This window comes from Caretta caretta, chromosome 9 (genome assembly GCF_965140235.1).
Source record: "Caretta caretta isolate rCarCar2 chromosome 9, rCarCar1.hap1, whole genome shotgun sequence".
In the NCBI taxonomy this organism is placed as follows: domain Eukaryota; kingdom Metazoa; phylum Chordata; order Testudines; family Cheloniidae; genus Caretta; species Caretta caretta.
In genome coordinates, this window is record NC_134214.1 from 49,913,082 (window position 1) to 49,937,261 (window position 24,180).

The window sequence follows — 24,180 nt, forward strand, 5'->3', positions numbered from 1 at the left end:
CAATCTCATTGCAAGAATTCCAGTTAGCCAATACAGCCTGTCATGACAGTGACACAAAGTGAACTGTGCTGCCACAGGAACAGTACTGTCATGGATAAGGGATTTTCTGCTTTGCAGAAGCACATGACAACCTACAGAAGTGTCGCTCTTTAGTCACATAATGGGCAACAGTCATTCTAATACACAAGCTATGAAATGTTTGCATTTTTCTGTGCCAAATCCAGTATTTAGGAAGAAGCAGAAAGCCATTACCTCTTTTCCTATATTCTCAAATTTTGGAATAACTTGTCTCACAAAATTCTCCTACTATAAGAATACTTATTCTTTATAACAAAGCTATGCTAAATGGATTTGTGGACATCATCACCATATAATGAATATGAATATGGTCAGCCAAAACTCCCATCTTTCAACAAACCTACATCCTAATCCCATAAAGGCATTGTGACAGTCTGTACCCCTACATTTACCCTTTGCACACTGTTGTAATAATCTTTGTACAAGGTTTTCCTTGGGAGGTATCATTTGAAAACTCATAATTTGATGATGATTATTGTCCTGGTAAAATATGTGTGGCACCGTTGTATGTAAAGTTATGAGATTCCACTGCATGGTGTTACTAAAACATGTTCCAAGTCCTGGGGGTGGCCAAACCACTTCCTCAGAGACAAAGGTAAGCTGACAACTCAGACAGGTTAAACAAGTTCAAATGGGCCATCACCTGCTAAGTGGCTATTCATTGGCAGGAAAAGGGACATATTAGAAAAATCTACATATTAGCAAGGAAACAGCATGGAGTTCCCATCTACACAGTCTCCCTGTCACCATGGTCCCAGCTGGAGATGCTTCTCAAAGGAGGGATTTAGAGTAGCAGCCATATTAGTCTGTATCCGCAAAAAGAAAAGGAGGACTTGTGGCAGCTTAGAGACTAACAAATTTATTTGAGCATAAGCTTTTGTGAGCTGCAGCTCACTTCATCGGATGCATTCAGTGGAAAATACAGTGGGGAGATTTTATATACACAAAGAACATGAAACAATGGGTGTTACCATACACACTGTAACAAGACTGATCACTTAAGGTGAGCTATTACCAGCAGGAGAGCGGGGGACACCTTTTGTAGTGATAATCAAGGTGGGCCATTTCCAGCAGTTGACAAGAATGTCTGAGGAACAGCGGGGTGGGAATAAACATGGGGAAATAGATTTACTTTGTGTAATGACCCATCTACTCCCAGTCTTTATTCAAGCTTAAGTTAATTGTATCCAGTTTGCAAACTAATTCCAAGTCAGCAGTCTCTCGTTGGAGTCTGTTTTTGAAGTTTTTTTGTTGAAGCATTGCCACTTTTAGGTCTGTAATCGAGTGACCAGAGAGACTGAAGTGTTCTTGGATTGGTTTTTGAATGTTATAATTCTTGATGTCTGATTTCTGTCCATTTATTCTTTTACATAGAGACTGTCCAGTTTGGCCAATGTACATGGCAGAGGGGCATTGCTGGCACATGATGGCATATATCACATTGGTAGATGTGCAGGTGAACGAGCCTCTGATAGTGTGGCTGATGTGATTAGGCCCTATGATGGTGTCCCCTGAATAGATATGTGGACTATAAAAAGGAGAGGTAGATCCCAAAAAGATCCCATCCCACCTCTGTCCTGATTTTTCACACTTGCTATCTGGTCATCCTAGATGAAGAACATGGAGCTGCAGCAGGTGCAGATGTGGGCTGGGGGGGCAGGACTCAGAATTAATGAGTTAGAATGTTGGGGTTTGGGGAGAAGCTGGAAGTGCTGCCCCACAGAGCAGCAGTGAGAGCCTCTGCAGGGGGCAGAGTCCCCAACTCTGTGTGTTGGGGAGAGCAGGCATCATGGTAACTATCACACACTCTCTCTCTCTGGGGGAGGGCAGGGGGGGGTTCAAAAATGAAAAGACAGACCCAAGACCATACATCCATCTTTTTAAATCCATCTCCTGCTTTGGGGGCCAATCTTGTGGTTAGTGGGGGATCTGACTCCTGGCGTTTGAACTTCTGGGGCTGGCTGTGGAGAGGATAGGAGCGAAGCGGAGAAAATCCAGAGCGGAGTCCTGCATGAGGGAAAGAATCTTTGTGCCCAGAGATGCTGAGCAATGTCTGTTCCTGAGTTTTTACCTTGTGTTCATTACAGTTGTCCGTATTTTTTCAGGATGATTTTGGCCTCTTATTTCAGTCCTTCAGTTGCTGAATTTTCAGTTGGCTTGGTCAGAGTCAAAGGTCAATGCACACTTCTCAAGGGCTTAACCTGACCAAGGCAACTGAAAAGGCAATAAAGACACTGAGAAAATGAGATCAAAAGCCTGTCAGAGTTTGTCAGTGTTGCTTGACACCGCCCTCTTCCCCATGAGCAGGGGCTAGTTGGAAGCTGCCTAAGAAGGGGTTAATTGAATTAAAGCTGCCTTGCTGCTGGATCATTAACACAGCTGACGTAAAGGAAGTGAAGGCTGCTCTTTCCTGGGAGGGAGAGAGGGGAGGCTTTATAATAGGTTCAGCTGTTTCAGAGGAGCCTTGGCTGCAGGCATCCTGTAGACGTGAGTTGGAGGCATGTACTGTGAGTAACTGCAGAGGTGGGAAATAATGTGGTTGAGGCAGAGCAGAATCAAGGTGTGGTGACTCAGTGGCCAAACTTTGAGCCTCTCCTGAGGTGTGATGCTCCATGAAAAGTATTTAATGAACTGATTTGTTTGTGTATAAGCAAAAACTTCTTGTTTAAAAAGTGTGGTGCTAGCGGTGATGAAAGGACGTGTTGCCTTGACAGGCCTGGTAGATGAAGTCCCCTGTCTGTAGGGCAAGCTTCCAACACCTGTGACCCCTGCCAGTGTGCCTTGTCCCGCTACCCCTGGGTAGGGTATAGGAGAGGACTTACCCTATGGGTAACTGGAGTCCTGTCGTCTTCATGGCTCATGAAGTGCTTGGCCACTCTGCTAATGGGAGAGTGGTGGTGAGTCTATGCGACAGGAACTTGCCTGGCCCTAGCACACGCACTTCATCTAAGGCCACTGAACAGTCAGTTGAGGAGAACACTTTGTAATTCCTACTGAACTGGGCTAGATTCAAACTGGCGTTCGACAGGTGAAAAGTGCTATAGATCATTAGCAGCATTAGGTGAGCATTTCCTAACTTGAGTGATTGACTTTACAACCTTAATGTTCTTTTAATGCAGCTTTTCAATTTAACTTCTTGGCTTTTCTTACAGTGAAAAGGTTAAAAAAAAAATAAATTCCACAACACTAACTCCCTCCACACCCATCATGCTGGTTTGGAGCTCCACCTGTCAGTACAGATGTCTGTCCTTTGGACTACCAGGGTAACTATGCTGGCTGGGAGAAGGAGGATGTTCTTATGTGAAACCATCCACTAGAGGAGGATGCATAAATTTACTGTTTCAGTGTGTTATGTAAGCATGAGTAGCCCATTTTACTGACTCTGTAGCTAAGAAGAAAGACATGGGCTGTCCTTTCTGAGAGGCACTGTAGCTCACTGGGGGAAATGTGGGTTTTCTGTATTCAAAGACCTGGGTTCTGTTCCCTGCTTGGTTAATGCTCAGTGGTATATGAGCTGTAACATTTGGAAAGGATACTTGCTTATCAGTAAACATAAGATTACTGCTCTTGCCTTTGTGTGCTGCATGTTCCCCAAGGCTGTTTAAAAGCTATTTTAATGAGGAAGCAGCAGGATCATCGGCCCTTTTGTCTGTGTCCCATCTGGAATGTGAGCTCTGTGTGGCATACGTACAGAATGACCGACAAAGTTGAGGGGTTTTAGTATTGTGGCAGAAAACTGTTGTGTCAACTGTGGACGGGAAGTTATGATCTTCAACAGTGTAGAAGTGTTCCAAATCTAAATGGATGTTCATGGGGACCGAAAAATGCATTTCTCCCTGTCAGACCTCTCAGTGCTGCTGCAAAACAGTTCTTGTCCACTTTCATACAAAGTGTCAGGCACCCTTAAGACAGGGGTTGCTACTGCTCCCCCATAATCACTTTTTCCCATGGGGGCACTAGCAGGGGTTGAACTTACGCCTTCCAGCTCTGATGCATAGACTTTCTTCCACTTCAGCTACAACATTGGTGGAAACAGTTTGTTTGCAGTGTGAAGCAGCCTGTAGCGGGGACATACTTTACCAGTGGGATTCTCAGTTTTTTGAGATAGCACTGGAATGTTGCGCACCAGGAGTACTGGGTTCTTTTCCTGCAAAGGTGGTGTGCTGTAGTGTCTGGAGAAGCACCACCAAACAGTTTGGTACAACTGCACTGAAAGGGAGTGTGGCAGAATGTTGGAGATCTGCAACGGTCACTGTGGAATATGTATTTCTGTTCCTGAACTGTCCTTGTGCAAGTTCTTACACTCATTACTATTTAATGAGTTTCACTTAAGGCTGAGGGAGCAAGACCTTGCTTAAGAAGCACTGGAGTGCACAAATGCTAAGAGCAGTCAGTAGAAGAACTAGAACTCATAGCCCTCTGCCTTCTACAGGCTGTGTGTGCTGGAAAGTAACCCTCTAAGATGCAGGGCGTCCCTAGCCATTTGGGTATCCTACCGGGGGGCGGGGGCTGTGTGGGGCCCCAGGCTTCCCCCTCCCCCACACAGGGTCTGGGAGGCAGGAACTGGGGGGGCACTTTTGCGGGCCCCCCAGGCCCAGAGTGGCCCGGGTGATTAGCGGGGGGCCGGGAGCAGCCGCTCCGCTTCCCTGGCCCCAGCCGTGTCCCTAGGCGGAGAGGGCTTGGGGGGAGGGATTTCTTCCCCCCCGACCCCGCACTCACCGGCAGTAGCGGGAAGCGGAGCAGCCCGGCCCCAGCCCTCTCTACTCCGCCAGCCCCGGCGCTCCGCTTCCCGCCGCCGGTGAGAGCCGGGGGAACTCCTTTCCCCAACCGAAGCGACATGGCTGCGACCGGGGCAAGGGAAGCGGAGCGGGCTGGGGCCGCGTCGCTCCGCTTCCCGCCGCCGGTGAGTGCAGGGGGCGATTCTTTCCCCCACTCACCGGCGGCGGGAAGCGGAGCACCGCGGCTGGGAGCCGGCGGGGTGGAGCAGGCTTGGGCAGGTTGCTGCGCTTCCGGGGAGTGCGGGGCCGCTGGGGGAAGAGGTGAAATGGGGGCGGGCCGGGGGCGGAGCAGGGGGGGGAAGGGTAAGAGGTGGGGCGGAGGGAGTTGTCCGCCCCCCAGGGATGGCCCTGCCCCTTGCAGTGGGGGCAGCCCGTGGGGCGGCGCGGCTGGTGCTGCCGCGTATGCAGCACGCAGCTGCCTAGGGCACCACGGCATCTGGGGCAGTTTGGTGCCCCAAATATCATGGTGCCCTACGCAGCTGCGTATGCCTAAGGACGGCCCTGCTAAGATGTGACACCATTCCGGAGATGGGGGCAGGAGTGCCGGAGCTGTCAAATACATGACACTGAGCAGCTCTAGGTGACTGTTTGAGACCATGGTGTTCTTTGAAACTAAGGGGTGATAGTAGTTAAGATTTCAAGTGCCTGCAGCCTTGTGTGGGGTGGGCTGGAGGAAATGATGCCTACTCACAAAGACAAAACATCCCAAGAAAAATGAATGTCCTAGCTATGAAAACAAGAGAATATACTGCTCAGTGTGTGTGTGTGTAGAGCGGCAAACCTGTATTACTACTCGTGATGCGACTTTAAATAAATATGAAACTCAAACATTAAGGTTCCCACAGCAATGCTAACTGTGCCACATTCCACAGTCTATATTTATATTTAAATACCATTGTGTGTAATGGCTGTGGGAAGTTTAACTGTGCATGTGCAGCCAGTACTCTATTTTATTTTTGCTATGTACAATGTTAACAACTTATAATGGGCTCTAAATGAGCTGTAACAACTTACCTGGCAGGGGAGATACTATGATCATGAAGGTGGTTTTCCCAGGGTGAGGCTCATCCATTGCACTGCAGGTGTGCTGACCCCTGCGATTTCCCCAAATGCAGGAAACTCAAGTGCATAATTTGTGGTAGCGGGGGACTGTGTTCGCGCTCTCCCCTGTTTTTAAAAAAACATACTCTGGAGTCATTGTGGACAGTTTGAGGAAAGTCAGCTTTAAAAAGAGTGTGAACTAAGAAAGGGCTAATACTGGAAGTATGACACCCTTTATTATATAAGTGTTATGACCTCATCTAAAATATTACAATAAGTTCTGGCCAGCTCTTAGCAAGAATGTAGCAGAATAGAGAAGGTCAGTTCAAATGATTAGAGGCTGTACAGGGCACCTCTCTGTAATGCACCCAATACAGGTTGCCAGTGGGAGACCTTGATCACCAAAAGTCGCAAGCACTTATGAGATTAAGCTGAAGGATCACCTCTTTTAGTTTAGTATGTTCCATGGCTCAACCATGAGCAGGAGACATAACTGTATACATCACTGGTATGCGCTACTCAGTAGTGGAGTACCACTAGATTAGAGGCATTACATTTTGCAAAGTAGACCTATGATGCACATGGGCTCCACAGAACCTCTTGCTGCAGCTCTTGTTCATCACGCCAGTTGTGCAATAGAAAAGCCCCATTACTTGAGCACCTCTCTAAATTACAGGGAAAAAATGACAAAAGCAACAGCTGCTCCAAAGGTAAGATTGCAACCAGATGTTCAGAAAAGGCTATTTTATGTTTACCTTTGACCCTCATCACAGAAGTATAATGAAAAGAACTCACGCTTTGAGATTTATAGGGTTATTCCTAACTGAATAGTAGAAATTTATCTGAAAATTGTCAAATTTTAAGTAGCTTTTGAAATTGACTTTAAAAGGCTCATTTTTGAAGCGATGAGGTGGGTGAGGTAACATGTTTTATTGGACCAATGTCTGTTGGGGCAAGAGACCTGCTTAAGAGCTTACACAGAGCTCTTCTACAGGTCATTTTTGAAGTATTTAACTCTTTCACCCTTCTTAAGACCCCATTAAATAGTCACAAAATTGAAGACTTTACTGACTCCCCTTTGGTATGCTACTTGTTTAATGCTCAGGTGTGGAACCACCGTGATGAGAGCTTTGTAAATAACAATAGATACACTAGAAGGACTCTTGAAACTAACCCAAGCAACAGGCAATGTTCAAGGATCAAAAAGTAAAATGTTTAAGCTGACCGGTATCTGAAACTAGGTATGAATCTTTGCCATTAAAATTGATGGAGCAAAGAGAGCTGGTGGAGAAGACAGGTGTGTGCATGGTGGGGGGAGGGTGTGCATGTGGGGGAAGTGAGGGTGGGGTGTGCTACACCCAATAATCACAATGGGGTGGAGAAGCAGAAAAGTTTATTTGCAGCTGCAAAAAGGTACAGGGAGAATAGAATCTCAAATCCTGCACACACAGCAGGAAGTTACACAGGCTTTTATACATCCTTTTCCCCAGTATACTTATCCAATAGCAAGCTGCCCTAAGTATCCATATAGCCAGCCAATCCAGTTCCCAGCTAGTGCCCTTGTGCTCTGTATCATTTCTTAAACCATACATAAAGCTGCTTTATTCAGCATTGTTCTTCCATATCTGCCCTGTTTGGCCTTGCTTAGTTTCAGGCAGTCCGACTCTGCAACATATTGTTGCAGATCCTCAGCATAACTGCTGTGAGTGACTCCAGGCGGGGGGGCCAGGGACGCTTGGGCCTAGTACGCAGAGCTGCTGCGAGTGCCTCCAGGCGGGGGGGCCAAGGACACCTGGGCCTAGTGCGAGGGGGCTTCATCAACACTTGTGGTCTTCCATCCCCTCGAGTTACCTAGTGGCCATGCCCCAGTGTCCCCAACACCTTCTTCAGCTGCTGGACACTGGATTCTTAGGCTCGCACCTCCCTGATCATTGTTATTATCCACACCAAGCATCCATCCACATAGATCCTCTATCTCTATTTTAATCACAATTCTTAACAAAGCAAGATGAATACAACAAAAGGGCGGGGAGTCGCTGGGTGCTGTTTCTGTTGTTACAGAGTATTGCTTTGAGTCTCTCTCTCTGAGTCGTAGTTGTTACAGAGTATTGCTTTGAGAACAGACTGTCTTAGAATGTACTAACACAATTAGCAGCTTGCAAGTTTCACACACAGAGGGAGCGAAACAGTAGGGAAAACCAAGAGACCTCTTAATTAGTAATACCCTGGAATTTAAACTATGGGGAATCAAACTCAAACTCACTTGTGATTTTTAATACAGAACTTCTTTAATCTGATCCAACAGCTGTTCGGGGGGGGGGGGGGGGGTTGTGCAGAGGAAGGAGCGGGTTTGTGGTGGACGGAGGGTGGCAGGGTTGAGAGCGGCGGCAAGAGGGAGAGGTGATCTGACTCGGCCAGTGGCTGGACGCCGCGGTCGGTGACGTACTGGGCGCTGATCACGGCTCGCCAGGGCCCCTGGCCTTGGCCTGAGGCGCGCGCTCCCACAGCAGAGGTGACGCAGAGGCTGGCGACGCTCTGTCCCCGCCTCTCCCTTGTCTCCCCCAATCACAGCCGACCAGGCCAATGCGGAGTGCGTTGTTGGGCGGGGCGACCTCGCGCTGGTAGAGGAGATTCAGACAGCAGGCTAGGAGCGCGCGCCTGCTGGGGGCCGGGCTCCGTCCGTGACGTCACGCAGTCGCGTGGATTAGACGCAATTCCGCCTCCATTGGCTGAGGCCTATGTACAAATGGCTGGTGGAAGCGCTGCGCTCCCTGGGCTTCCCCAGCGCCCCCCGCCGGGACACGCTACCCCCCACCCCGCGGAAGAGACGGTACCACAGGTCAGTGAGTCCCGCTGCTTGGCGGGCGGTTCTGCCCCGTCCCCCCAGCGGCCGGGGCCCCGCGCGCCCGGCGCCGTGTACTGGACTCTGGCGCGGGCTTGATCCGTCTGGGGCCTGTTCCGTGCTCGAGCCCTAGCCTGAGCCGTCGGCATGGGAACGGACGCGGAGGCTGCTGTTGTACCGAGAGTCGGACGCCAGCCTCTTCTGCTGCAGTACCCTGGAGCTGCCGCCTGCGCCCGGCCGGGTCTGCTCCCCATCGCCACGGGACAGTGCTGGAGCGGCTGTGTTGCGCCCTGGCGCGCCGCGCTGCAGCCTCGCACCCCCGCGTCTGGAGCCTATGCGCCTTCGGCCTCAAACCCAGACCCTGCATAATCGAAATAGCAAAGGCACTTGCTTCTGCCGGGCTCGGGATGCACTTACTCCAGCTTTTCTAGGGCTGTAACATAAGGGTGGCCCTGCCCAGACATCCCACAGCCGCTTCCCATCGACTTCACCAAAAGCAGCAAACCGCCCAACTTTTTGTGGTTGCATGTAATTTGCTTCCCACGAGCACTGATTCATGGAATGTATTTGAAAATGTTGTCTAACAGGCATTTGAACTACCTCATGTTGAGCTAATATAGGTGACCTAATGATGACGTAAATAAGGTCCTGAATAGTTGATTTTACGGAGTGTCATTGGTATGGGGAGAAGTGTCCGATCGTCTTTCATGAAGGCAACCATCCATGGCTTTTGAATTTTGGGGCAGTAGGTATATGCTGAGCATATTGAGTATGTCAGACTGTCTAATTGCTCTGTAGGTGAAAGCTATTATTTTGTAAATTCCTAGAGTTGGAGAATACATTGTAAAGAGTATGTTTTAAGAGATCAAAGCTATCAGAGATTTACTGAAATTTTGTTCTGACTTCTGCTCACTTCAAGCATCAGAATCTTTGATTTAGCTAGGTCAGCTAATTTTGGGTGCTATTTCCTGTAGAAAACTAGCCTAATGGACCAATAGGTGACTCTGAGTAGAAGTGGTAGACCAGATATGCTCTGTAAGGTTTGATTCATGTTTGTTTCAAAAACTTTATGGCACAAGGTTATTTTGGAATGTTTAGCAATTAAATCAATTAACTGGATATTCAACTTGAAATCTAAATAGTCTTAAACTGAGTACAGTGTTCCTACATTTAAGAACTTGAACAGGAGTTCCCTGTTGCCTCTTATGGTTTTATTCTTATTTTGAAAAATGTTTTCAATCCCTTATTGCTGTGTGTGAGACCCAACAAATAAAAGTAGGAACTGACTGTATAGAGGAAACAATGATACTGACTGGACACATTGTTATACCAATAAAATAAAAACCAGCAGGATCTTATTAAAGGGGAAAAGGCAAAATGCCATATTTATTGTGAATACAGAAAGAATCATAGTAAGCAGTTATAGCTATAACATTCCATTCAATTTCATATTTACACACACACCTTCTGCAAGGTTATCATAGTTAGTAGCCTTAGAGTTGTTCATGCCAAGCCACTGGCCAGGTGGCCTGGACATGAGGAGGGATCAGGGCCTTGTCAGGTCAGATGCTCATCTGATGCTCCTGGAAGTTGGTTTTCAGAATCAGACCCCAAAGTTCTCACTTTCTAGAGTCCATTTTTATAGGAATTTCTTCCTATGCCAGTCTATAGGAATTGCTTCATCATGCTGTTGCTTAATCAATCAGCAGATCGCACATTCCTGACGGCTCTGTGCTGCCAGATGTTATCTTGTTCTTTGGTTCTCCCGTTCTTGAGGCTGTTGGGTGGATTCCAGTCTGCCTTCCGGGGGTCCTCTGGTTATTTCCACTTTATGCCTTCTTCGGCCACTGGACACTGGATTCTTAGGCTGGCACCACCCTGATCATTCAGTTATTATCCACACCAAACATCCATCCACATAGATCCTCTATCTCTATTTTAATCACAATTGTTAACAAAGCAAAATGAATTCAACAAAAGGGCGGGGAGTCTTTGGGTGCTGTTTCTGTTGTTACAGAGTATTGCTTTGAGTCTCTCTGTGTGAGTAGTTGTTGCAAAGAATTGTTTTGAGAACAGACTCTGTCTTAGAATGTACTAACACAATTAGCAGCTTGCAAGTTTCACACACAGAGGGAGCGAAACAGTACCGAAAACCAAGAGACCTCTTAATTAGTAATACGCTGGAATTTAAACTACGGGGAATCAAACTCATTTGTGATTTTAATACAAACTTCTTTAATATGATCCAACAACATTACTGTCAAAAACACAAGTGATACAACTGTGAAAGAGTTTTCTGGGTTTTTTGTACTTCAGTTATAGTAATCTTGGATGTTAGGTGGTAAATCATCTGAAAGTTGTGACTTTGAAATTGATGGTGTCCCTTTAACTAGAAGTGTTAGACTGCTATCTTCAAAGTGTTTACTGAGAACTACATAATTTTTTTTTCCCCCCTGCGGAGAATTTTTGGTTGTTTTTTATCTTTACCTGTCAAAATCATAGTTGTTTAAACGAACAGTCTTGTTTGCTCTACTCCCACTCCTGCAGTGAACCATGAAGAAAGCCTTATGTGCATAGTGTCTAGGTTCCTGCACAGGATAACTCTGTAAAAAGTGACTGATGGGCAATATGAGAAATTGAACCATTGAAGCAAAAAACTGTGGTCCGTAGGATACTATCTAGTGCTTTATTCTGTTTTTTTTAAATATCTCCAAAGGGGCGGTGTGGGGTTTGAAATATCACTGTCACAAAGCTTTTTTTCCTGATATTCAGCCTGAACTTGATTTTTAATTTCATCCTATTAATTGCAGTTCTGTCCCCTTGTACTGCTCATTCTCCTCCCTTTGTGTTAAGTTTCCCTGTGTCTGAAAGGTTTGATCATATCTGTCTACTTGGGAGTCCTTTGCAACATTACTTCTTTAGGAGGAAAGATTAAAAATGTTTTTCTCTCTATGCATGCCCCCCTCTACCCTCAATAACTCTTACTGCTTTTCTCAGAATTTCCTTCAGTTTGTCCTTTTGGTGTTTACCTCAGTATCGGAATGCAGTATTCTGTCACTTTCAGTTTTGCTCTGGGGAAGTAACAAGATTGGTGTGTGTAATAGGAGAAGGATATCCTGCATATCCACAACCCAGTGCTGGATTTTAAACTTCTGACTTTTGAGTTCACAAGGCTGTCCAGGCTCAAGGTTACAGCACCTCCAATTTTGAACTAAGCTTCTATACTTCACCTATCACTGTGGGTTCTGAATCACGTTCCTTCTTCCAAAAGTAGTAGTAGTATGTAGGAAGCATCTGATTTCTGTTAGAAACAGTAGCTATGGAGAAGGTTCTTAAGAAAAGTAACTCCAAGAACCTAACTTTCCTATTTACTTTGAAATAAGTGATATTAACACTGTACTTGACTTCAGAGAACCAACTGGTGTATGAACAGGAACTGGAATACTGGTTTCAATGTTCACTGTTTATACTCACTCAGGAACTTGGCTTTCATAGGCTCTGCAGGTGCCTGTTTCATAGCCTGATTAGGAAGACTCAAGTTTTCTCAGATTGTACTATGGTAATTCGTATTCAGGTCCATTGTGAGTAGGGAATTTCCCAGAATATTCAGACATTTGGTAGTGCTAGTTGTAGCTCTGATTTAGTATGCTGGTTAAGAAAAAGGATCCACATGCATTCTTGAGTCCAGCATTTTCTAGTGTCCTCAGCAGCTTATCAAGTAAGCAACAGGACTTGTGCAGAGACGTGGCTTTTGACAAGTTCCGAATTTGAACTCTTGCGCTCTACAGGCTTAACACATTTGGAAGTACTGCTTGATATGGTCAAAGGATACTGTTTTCAAAAAGTATTAAAGCCTGAAGATGTGATTGTTAGAGCCCAGCAAATTTGTGGATATCTGCTTTATATCCGTGGATGTGGATATCCACGGACCATTTTTGTGGATTGGATATGGATACAAATTTTGTATCCACACAGGGCTCCAGTGATATTGATTGACATATCCTAGATAAACTAGCAATCTGATGGTTATCAATGGTGGTCATGGAGTCAAGATGAAAATAACCTGAGGCCTCTTCCAAAGTTTGTCCCATGATTGGTCACATTAGAAAACATGCTTTCAGTATTAGTAGTTGAGATGCCCTTTATCTCCGGCAGGATGTGCAAATCACCTTAAAGAGCTCACCATTTTATGTCTGTCTGTTCCAGAGTGTGTTTAACAAGAAAAGAGCCTAGCCAGCTGGGGCATGAGCTTATCAGACATCAATATAGGGCTGATGGTTAGAATTGTTTGCTTATCAGCTGTCTAAAGGGCAAGCACCTAGTAGTGCTTCCAGACTTCACTAAAAAAGAAAAGGAGTACTTGTGGCACCTTAGAGACTAACCAATTTATTTGAGCATGAGCTTTCGTGAAAGCTCATGCTCAAATAAATTGGTTAGTCTCTAAGGTGCCACAAGTACTCCTTTTCTTTTTGCGAATACAGACTAACACGGCTGTTCCTCTGAAACCAGACTTCACTAGTTTCTAGTATTCAGTGCTGCAGCAGAATAGGTTGGCCATGAAGGTATTACAGGGATCAGTGGCTTTTCTGTCAGGATGTGGTGTTATCCTGACCTAGACTGAGCAGAGAATCCTCTTGCTGGAGAGGGCATTGCATATCAAAGGAAAATCAGTGTGGAGATTGTACATCAGTGAGAGGGAGCTTGAACAGACAGCTGAACACCTATACAGTGAGGCCTAGTCTATGGGAGAAAATTGCACTGGTTTAACGTAATGTAAACTTAAACCAGTGCAAAAGGCTGAGGGGGCAATCCATTATTCAAACCAATCTTATTTTGATATATCTTTAGGTTAAATTGAAATAAAGCCACTTTAATCCAAATGAAGCATCCCCATACAGAGGTCTGCACTAATCTAACCAAATCAGGTTAAAGATCACAGTTTAAATTGTAGCTTTTTCATGTAGTTAAGGCCCTGAAGTTTTTGGAGTAAGCTTCAACTTTTCCTCCTTACATGAGGGAAGAATCTCCATCCCTGTGGGTAATGAAGAGCAGCTGCATGAACTCCCATAGAGATGGCCTAAGCAGCTTCTGTATATTTTTCCAGTTTGCTTAACCAGAAGATTCTACAAAAGTTTAGGAAGTTAGTGGATGAAGTCCTAATCCCAAATGTAGAAATGTGACAAATTCCAAAGTTTTATTAAATTGCCAGTAAGAAGGCAGTTTGCTTGCTGTTTTATAAATGCTTCTCAATACCTTGACTATTAATCTCACTGTATGGTTACTGAGAGGCAAAAAATAAAGTCCTTCATGACAAATTTAGAATGTCATTGCTCTATTAGCATCCAAAAACAGAATAATTGCTAAAGCATGTCGTAGAGCAGGGAATTCACTTCTGGTGCCAGAGGCTGAAAACAAATATTCTCATCAAAATACTGTTTGGCTTAGGGGACCAATTGCTCTGAAACTTAAACTTGCTCCCCCCACTAAAACGTATTAAGAGTTACAAAAGTTTCATATGTGGAGCAAGCATGGCCTCACAGGTTACGCGCTCTGGGAATATAATCCAGAACTCTACTGTGGAAGATCCAACTCTAGGCTACTTAGCCCCTCTGTCAAAGTCATTGAGTTCAAGGCTAGAAGGGACCATCAGATCATCTAGTTTGACCTCCTGTATATCAGACCACCAGCACCTATTCACCAAACGCAACAACCAGAATTAGACCACAGTATTACGGTTCTCGGGAGACTAAACTGTTGTGTTCCAGGAAGAGAATAGGATGGACTGATGCACACCAACACCTGAGGCACTTGGAATGGCAGGGAAATGATTGAGAGAGAGAAACTGATAATCCTGGCAAAGGACCTGCATCCATACACTGCAGAGGAAGACTAAAAATCCCCATGGTCACTGCCAGTCTAGCCTGTGGGAAAATTCCTTCCCAACACCAGATATGGAGATCAGTTGGACCCTGAGCATGGGAGCACGAAAGAGCCATCCAAGCATCTCAGATAACATGGTCAGTGCCCCATCCAATGTCTCATGTTTAGTTGTGGCTATCCCTGATCCTTCCTTCAGAGGAAGGAGGCCAAACACTCTGTGTGTTGGGGGGAGGAGGAGGAGGTGGTGTCAGGGGGGAATCCTTCTGGACGCCCACGGTGGCTGGCTGAAGCCCTGAATCATGAGCCTTTAGGAACATGTAACCAGAAGTGAGCACCAGGGCTGCTGAGCTCTGCCCCCTACTATTAGAAGCAACTCTGTTATACAATCACACTCCTAAATTTGTCCAGTTCTCTTAAAACTAAGTAAGTTGGTTTGCCCCTACAACTTGTACAGGGAGGCTGTTCCAGAGCCTCACTCTTCTGTTGGTTAGAAACGTTCTAATTTCCAGGCTGAATTAGTTCTTGGCCAGTTTCTGCTGATTTTTCTTCTTGTGCCAAAGTCTTTGCCCTCTTGGATGTTTACCCCTCTGTATTTTTTGAGAGCAGTGCGATCCATTCAGCCTTCTTGTTAGGTTAAACAAGTCAGGATTTTCAAGTCTCCTCTCATAAGGTGAGCCCTTTGCAGAAGCTCTTCTCTGCATCTTCTTCAGTTTGAATTCATTGTTCCTGAATGTGGGTGACTGGAATTGTACACTGAATTCCAAATGAGGTCTTATCCACTGCCTCATACAATTGCATTAATACTTCCCTATCTCTACTGGAAATGCCTTACCTGATACATCCTAGGATTGCATTTGCCTTTTTCACAGCCACATGATACTTGGTGGCTCATAGTCATCCTGTAATCAACCCACACACCTAGGTCTCTTCTGTTTCTCTTCTGTTTCCAACTGATGAGCCCCCAGCTTGTAGTAGAAATTTTTTATTAGATCCTAAATGCATGATCTTGCACTGTGGACTATTGAATTTCATCCCATTTCTGTCACTTTATCCTTCAAGTCATCCAGATCTTCCTATACAGTATTCCAATCCTCCTCTGTTTTGACGATGCCTCCTGACTTTGTTTCATCAGCAAACTTAATTTGCACACTACTGCCCAAAAAAGATCAGGTTAGTCTGGAATCATCTACCTTTGGTAAACCCATGTTGTATTCCAACTCCTTTACTGTTTACTGCCATGAATTGAATTATTTTTTCTTTCAGTTAGTCTCACCTCAGTAGAATGCAAGGAACAAACAGGTCTAATTGCTTGGGTAATTTCCTCCCCTTTCTTAAACATAGGTAGGACGTTAGTACCATATAACTGAATAGCTATCCCCGAATAGATTTAAGGGGTAAAAAAAAAAAAAAAATCTTTGCTACTGGACTAGCAATCTCATGTGCCAGCTCTTTCAGAGTTCTAGGATGGAAATTGTCTGTCTGGTTCTCCTCCCCTCTCTTCTTTCCCCCCCCCCCCCCCCCCCGTTTGAGTGCATTAAGCTCTTTAAGTTTTTCTTCCACCTCAGATGTGGTCATTTCCATTTCTGTGCATTCACTTCCATCAGCTGTCCTGCCTTGAGCCCATGTTCCAGATTATCCTTATGGAAAACAGAGGCAAAATATTCATTTAATTTTTGGGCCATAGCTAGATCCTATTTAATCTCCTTGCCATCTACACTGTATAACAGTCCAACTTAATCCATCCTCCTTCTCTTTATTTATGCAATTAAAAAATCTTATTTTAATTTCCTTGCCAAGAGCTAATTCACCTTGACTTTTAGCAATTCTCACTTTATTCCTACCTTTTCTAATCTCCAGATTGTAGCTTCCTTTGCAACCCTTTTTTTTGCATTCCAAGTAGGCTCTCTTCTGAGAATGGAGTCCCCAGTCACACACAGCTGTCTCTTCCTGGTGTTAGTATGAATCTGTCCTATGTTTTCTCCCAGTCCAGTGTACATCATCCTCATTTGCCCTTAAGAGGGACCAGCGCACCTCTCCATCATTTTGTTCTCTCCTGCAGGGACTAGCTTCCCTTTTCTTCTTTGCCACTCTGTCGTTCCCCCAGTGCAACAAAGGTGTTACCCAACTCGATTTCGCTACCACTAGCTGGTTTCTTCCTCTGCCTTGTCCTAGTGGTCATGGTCTTCCATGGATCACCATCCTCTTCTGGCAGCTTGCCCTCCAGGTCTCTTTGTTCAGCAGGTGTCTGCAGCTCTTGAGTTGTTTTGTGCCACTTCCTCTCTCCTCTCCTGTATTATGCCTTGAAATCTGTCTGAATTCTATCGTCATCTCAGCTGCATTTCTAATCCTTGGATCTTCTCTCCAATGAGCTGTATCAGGTGATGTTTCATACATAAGTAGCTTCTATCAGATAACTACTCAAGGATGATGTACATACTTCAGCTTCTACATCTGGCCACCTTTTTAGTCTCGTCTCCTCCTCCTTGGGTCACTTCTAATGCTGCCTCAGTAGCCATTGTTGTCTTCTAGTCCTAGACTGTGTTTCTAGAACAGTGGTTCCCAAACTGGGGTTCGCAAAAGGTTACAGGGGGTTCTCAGGAAAAAATTCCCTAATGGCGGAAAGAGCTGTCCCTAGGGATAGCATGGGGCCAGCAGCCCGGAGCCCCTGGACTTCATGAGCTAAGCAGCTCAAAGCAAGCATATCTATCACACTGAGGAGATTTAAACTTCAAGACTCCTTGTAAGAAATGGAAAGGGAGGTGAATGTATTTTGCTGTTATTAAAATTAAATAGGCAGCTAGTATTTTTAAAAATTATGAAGAACAAGTTTAAGCTTTGTTGTAACGTGCGTTGTTTGCCGGGACTGCTCAAGACCTGAATACTTGTGTAGGAGGAACTCTTTGAGTTGGCTTCTTAAATCCCTTCCTGCTGTTTCACGTCTGATAGTCCTTGATGAAACATAGGAGCCTTGTCTTCTAAAAGGCTAATTCAAAGTGATACAAGCTATGAAAGTGAGATTTTGGAAGTGTTGCTGTTTTCATAATGTAATCAAAATACTGTAATGATTAATAAATAGTGTGTAATAAGCATGTCATAAAAACAAATTTTATATTTCCAAGATCACTGCTTTTATAACTTATACTCAGGTAAAGGAGAAAATCCCTGGAAATATTCATTTTTTAGGAGGGGGTTCACAAGACTTGACATTTTAGTGAAAGGGGTTCACAGGTTGTTAAAGTTTGGGAGCCACTGTTTTTCTTATCCTCCCACAAACTCCACTGTAAGCTGCTAGCTGTCTGTGTGACAAATATTTCTTGTGGGCTATATTTGTAAGAGAGTTCTAGTTGTGCATATGTAATGCTGAAACAAGGACTGCTCATGCATATGTAATGTCAAAGGACTTGGTTGTGTCCTTGTCTAGTGGGGCAGTCCACAGAAAAGTGTGTGTTTGTTTTTGTTTTTTTTTCTTCTGCTGCCAGCTAATGTAGTTAGTCCTCTGGCTTAAGTGGCAGAAATCTGTGCTGATGGGTTTAAACTCCGAGGTTTGAAAGAGGAAGTAAGGAAGGGATTAGCTGCACATAATTTTGTTTTTCTATGTTGCTTTTTTAAAAAGTCTCTCTTTTGGTAAACTGTGACAAGAAATCTGTTTAGGTTGCAAAGTCAAGCATTCATAAATCAGGAAATGTCCGATTGCTGGAGTGGAGGGTGCTTTACCAAAAGTCTTTTTCTTTTTCCTCTGGAGAGAAACCCTGCATGGAGCCCCTTAGTTCTATAGTTCTATAGCTGTTTTTTGTTCTTGATCAGTGCTTCACTTCCTGTTACATGTGCACATCAGGAGCAGACTAGTATTCATAGCATAGGCAGTGCAGTTACAATGGAAGAAGGGTGAAAAACTATGGATTGGGGTTGGGCAAGGGTGATTAAATGAGGGAGGGAGAAACACTTCACCATTATTGTACTGTACATCTGGAGTGCAGTATTAATCTCTTTGCAATTAACAAATGAAAATTTGACTTTTTTTACAGCCTTAAGTTGTATGTCCCAACCAACTGCCCTCCACACTGGTTTGGAAAAAAGGGTATGAAAAGGACAGGGCCTGATCTTACGTACGTATATGTAAGGGTTGTTCCATGAATATAAAGCCTGGCTCTTTTGTGCAGTTATTAAAGAAAGTAAAATACATGTTATAGTGATGAACATTGATGGGCTCTATCCTGTCAAAGCAGGAGGGACACTAACATTGGCTTACTGGGAGTGCTGGCTCCTACATCTGGTTCGTCTAAGTTTAAAATCCTGATACAGTTTTTTAGCTTGCGTTTCAAAGGCTACCTGACATGTGGCCCTTACTCTTCCCTCCACCAAGCCAGTGATTAAAGGTTAAATTGTGACAGTGAAAGATAGGTGATATCTAGGTGTCTTTTTTGGGGGGTATGGAGGGGGAAGTAAACTCAGGGTTCCTGCTGGTCTTTGCTCACTGGCTACTGTTACTCCTCTGATGGTTAGAGGAGTGAAGTTCTGAAACAGCCTTCCAAGGGGAGGCAGTGGGGACACAAAACCTAACTGGTTTCAAAACTGGAGGGAATGGTATGATTGCCATATATGGGGTCAGGAAGGACTTTTTGCCCAGCTCAGACTGATAATCAGACCCTGAGATATAGGAGACCCACCAGCCAGACACCTGGAAAAGAATTCTCTGTAGTAACTCAGAGACCTACCCATCTAATATCCTATCTCTGGCTGTTGAAGTTATTTGCCAAGAGCAGGCAGAGATGGCTGGGCCATCTGTCACTTTAGGCAGAGACCCCGGGTTTCTTTAACCTTCCTCTGCAGCATGGGGCACGAGTCACTTGCTGGCTTGAACTAGAGCAGGCGTTCTCAAAATTCGTTGCACCACGACCCCCTTCTGACAACACAAATTACTATATGACCCCAGGAGGGAGGACTGAAGCCTGAGCCTACCTGAGTCCCCACTGCCCCAGGCAGGAGGGCCAAAGCCCAAGCCCCACTGCCCTGGGTTTGGAAAGCCAAAGCCAAAACCCAAGGGCTTCTGTAACGTGAGCCCCACCACCCAGAGCTGAAACCCTTAGGCTTCAACCTTGGGTGGTGTGGGGCTCGAGCTTTGGCTTCGGTTCTGGCCTCGGGCTTCACTTTGGGGTCCCAACCCACAGTTTGAGAACCGCTGAACTTGAGTAAATGGTGGATTCTCTAACTTAAACTCTTTAAATCAAGATTTGAGGACTTCGGTAATAGACCCATAATCTCTGGCTGAGTTACTAGAGTGGGTGGGTGAGGTTCTGCAGCCTATGATGTGCAGGAAGTCAGACTAGACTCATGATGGTCTGTTCTGGCCTTAAAGTTGGAGTCTATGCTTGAGAATTTCTGACTTTCTTCAGGCCTGGTCTATGCTACAAAGTTAGGTTGACTTAACTACATTGGTTGAGGCTGTGAAAAATGTGATTAAGCCCAGGTACTTGGAAGGAAATCTGTTACTGTGTTTTTAAGGGCATAGGGCTTGGGAGCCTTGCAGAGAGGACAAGTCAAGGCTCCCGTCTCACCCAGCCAGTTGGGGATGAGCTGGGAGAAGAGGACCAGGAATAAATGCCTCTTCCTTCATAGCAGGGCAGACATCAGCAGGAGAAGACTGGCCCACAGAACCCATTGAGCCTGAGGACTAATTGGGGAGGTGGAAGGGTTCAGCTGAAGGAGAAGCTGGCTAAGGCCCTACAGCTGACTAACTTCCACCCCAGCTCAAAGGAGGAGAGCTGGGGCTCCTGGCTTAATGAGAAGAAATAGTAACTGCCTGAACTACTCCGCTCCAGGAGGAGGGCTGGGGCTCCTTTTTAAGGAAACAGAGGTGAAAGGTAACCCAGAAGGTATGAGGAAGAGGGACCAGAAGGCAGGTTTCAGAGAGAACCTGAATGCCAGAACCGCCTTCTGTTTGGGGCTTTTTGTCAGGATTTGTTAGCCTAAAAAGATAACAAGGATAAAAAGGATTGAACTCTGTGAACCACTTGGAGGCTGAGCCACTTGAACTCTGGGAGAGCCAGAAAACACTGGGGAGGTGCCACACTCGGACAGCAGGGCGTGCTACAGAGCCGTCATACCCAGTCACAGGTCCTTAGAAATAACTAGGAAAAATAGGTTTCAGAGTAACAGCCATGTTAGTCTGTATTCACAAAAAGAAAAGGAGTACTTGTGGCACCTTAGAGACTAACCAATTTATTTGAGCATAAGCTTTCATGAGCTACAGCCGATAAAGTACAGAAACAGCTACAAAGACTAGTTACAAGAAACCCATGGATCGCTACCATTACCTTCACAGATCCAGCAACCCCCCCAGCACACCAACAAATCTGTTATCTACAGCCAGGCACTACAGAATTCTTCTCTGAAGAGAGGTGTATATCCCAGATGTCTTTAAAACTGCTTTCACTGAACGAGGATGCTCCAACAGAGAAGTAGATCGCATCATGGAAAAGGGACACCCAAATGCCCTGAGAACATGCTTTAATACAGAAAAAGAAAAAGAAACCCACTGACCGCACACCCTTGTCACCAATCACCCCACACTTGAAACCTGTACAAGGTATCAGACAATTGCAATCCATACCTCATCCAGGCATCAAATGCCCCAACAACAATGTGGGTGAAACCAGACAATTCCTGTGCTCTCGAATTAACACTCTCAGAAAAATAATAAAAGGCAAAAAACACTATATCACCTAGGGGTGAGCACTTCTCAGAAACTGACTCCTCTATATCTGACATCTCAGTCCTCATCCTCAAAGGAAACCTGCACAACACCTTCAAAAGACAAGTCTGGGAACTTAAATTTGTATATGTTAGACACTAAAAACCATGGAATTAACAGAGAAACTGGTTTTATGGCTCATTACAAGAAGTTGTAACACACTTCGCTGCATGTTAACCCTTATTGCCCACTTTAAGTGGTCTTCTACAGCATGTATGAACCCTATATGCTTAATCTGTCCCAACTTGTATTGGGTTTAGACTCCCTGGTTTACCTTCTCCAGACCTGAAAAGCAAGTCCGTGAAGCTCAAAGGCTTGTCCCTTCCACCAACAGAAGTTGGTCCAATAAGATATTACCTCACCTATCTGGTCTCATATCCTGGGACCAACATGGCTACAACACTGCAAAGAAACCAAATGCAAATATTATGTTTGCAAATGTTGAGTTGTCATAAATATAAAGGGAAGGGTAAACATCTTTAAAATCCCTCCTGGCCAGAGGAAAAACCCTTTCACCTGTAAAGGGTTAAGAAACTAGGATAACCTCACTGGCACCTGACCAAAATGACCAATGAGGAGACAAGATACTTTCAAAGCTGGAGGGGGGGAGAAACAAAGGGTCTATCTGTCTGTGTGATGCTTTTGCCGGGAACAGAAAAGGAATGGAGTCTTAGAACTTAGTAAGTAATCTAGCTAGATATGCGTTAGATTCTGTTTTGTTTAAATGGCTGAGAAAATAAGCTGTCCTGAATGGAATGTAGATTCCTGTTTTTGTGTCTTTTTGTAACTTAAGGTTTTGCCTAGAGGGATTCTCTGTTTTTGAATCTGATTATCCTGTAAGGTATTTACCATCCTGATTTTACAGAGGTGATTCTTTTACTTTTTCTGCTATTAATATTCTTCTTTTAAGAACCTGATTGCTTTTTCATTGTTCTTAAGATCCAAGGGTTTGGGTCTGTGTTCACCTATGCAAATGGGTGAGGATTTTTATCAAGCCTTCCCCAGGAAAGGGCGTGTAGGGTTTTGGAGGATTTTGGGGGGAAGAATGTTTCCAAGTGGGCTCTTTCCCTGTTATATATTTGTTAGACGCTTGGTGGTGGTGGCAGCAATAAAGTCCAAGGGCAAAAGGTAAAATAGATTGTACCTTGGAGAAGTTTTAACCTAAGCTGGTAAAAATAAGCTTAGGGGGTTTTCATGCAGGTCCTCATATCTCTACCCTAGAGTTCAGAGTGGGGAAGGAACCTTGACATGAGTCTTTCAACCCTGTGTTGGTATTTGCATCAGTAGCCCTATTGAAGACTAAAACAGGAGGAACAGTAGAACAATGAGAATTAAAAAGTGAAAAAAGTAAGCATTATTAAAGATATTATCAAACTTTCTAAATAAGGGCTTGGAAATAGTTTATTAAACTCTCTCCCAAACAATGGATTGATTAAAGATGGCAATTGAATGATGTGGTTTAATCATTGCTTCTTGTTGCATCCTTGACTGCGTGTTTATTGACTGTTTAACTCCTGGCTCACTGTATTATCTTTGAACTTATCTGTAAAGCACATAGCAAATTAGCACTGCATAAGAAAGGAATAGGAAACAGACCAGAGATGTTTTACCCAGAATGGAACTAATGAGACAAGAAGTGATATCAGGACCTCACACTATGACTGACATAAGCTAGATCAGCAATAGTACAGCTTTGCACAAGACTTTTGCAACCATAGCTATGTTGGTCACAAATCACACCTTATCACATCTGTGACAGACACAGCCAGCTGGCAAAAGATTGTAGTATAGACCAGTGGTTCTCAACCAGGGGTCTGGGGCCTCTTGCAGGGCCACAAGCAGGTTTCAGGTGGTCCGCCAAGCAGGACCAGTGTTAGGCTCACTGCGGCCCAGAGGAGAAAGCCTAAGCCCTGCCATGCAGGGCTGAAGACTGGGGCCCTGAGCCCTGCTGCCTGGGGCTGAAGCAGAAGCCTGAGCAACTTAGCTTCACTGGGGGCCCCAGGCAATTTCCCTGCTTGTTACCCCTTAATGCTGGCTCTGGTTTTAAATGCAGAAAACAGTTGTGGCACAGGTGGGCCATGGAGGTTTTTATAGCATGTTGGGGGGGCCTCAAAGAAAAAGGCTGAGAACCCCTGGTATAGACTTGACCTGAGGTGGACTAAAACCATTTGAAATAAATCACTCACTTCCCAGAAAAGGGGAAATATGAAGTCCAGCTTCCCTAAAACCAGGTAGGGAGCTATTCGACAAACTTTAAGATCTAACTTTGCGTTCTTGAAGTCTTGCAAAAGGTTACACTCTTAATGAACCAGTTTTGTCATTTTGAAACCGAGCATCTTATGTATCTGAGACTGACTTTAGGAAACTGGTGCAAGGGAACAGTCACTTCACTGGCATAGCAGCAAGTGTAACTTAAATGTTTATGAATTTGAGTGTAGTGGCTTTTTCCTATCTCTCTTCTTGTATTCCAGTCAAGATTCTATTTGTAACTCATTTTAATATAGATTATGTAATGATTTTTAGGGTCTTAATCCTGTGTATAGTCATCTCTATTGAACCCTAATTGTATTAAGGCTGACACAACTATTTCCTTTTTTTGAGGGAGGAGACAAACTTTACCCACATGTGCATTGTGCTCTGCAACTAGTAACAAACTTAAATGAACTCTATACAATTACATTACCTAAATGTGAGCATCTGCCTGCTTTTGCCTTTGTGTTACTGGATGCATATGGGGCACATGACTTAAGGTGCCTAGATGAAGTCATGTCTGAGTTCATGGGGCACTCCTTGGGACCCTTCCTAGTATG

General features: G+C 44.7%; 1 protein-coding gene and 1 non-coding gene across 4 annotated transcripts in view; both read left to right on the top strand.

Annotated features, from left to right (window-relative positions):
* The first annotated feature begins 5,862 nt into the window (after window positions 1–5,862).
* On the top strand, window positions 5,863–6,026 carry LOC125643262 (U1 spliceosomal RNA). Its single transcript, XR_007358660.2, has one exon. It is a non-coding gene; the product is annotated as a U1 spliceosomal RNA (small nuclear RNA).
* A 2,567-nt stretch (window positions 6,027–8,593) lies between these two features.
* SENP2 (SUMO specific peptidase 2) overlaps window positions 8,594–24,180 on the top strand; it is a 50,270-nt gene continuing 34,683 nt past the window's right edge. Inside the window, exons 1-2 of one of the 3 annotated variants that reach the window (XM_075132287.1) lie at window positions 8,597–8,736; window positions 18,645–18,725. In XM_075132287.1, coding sequence (XP_074988388.1) covers window positions 8,636–8,736; window positions 18,645–18,725 — 182 coding nt within the window. In that variant the 5' untranslated portion in view covers window positions 8,597–8,635. Of the gene's footprint in view, window positions 8,737–18,644; window positions 18,726–24,180 lie in introns of all 3 variants that reach the window. The other 2 variants (XM_075132286.1, XM_048863748.2) reach the window with 2 other exon arrangements.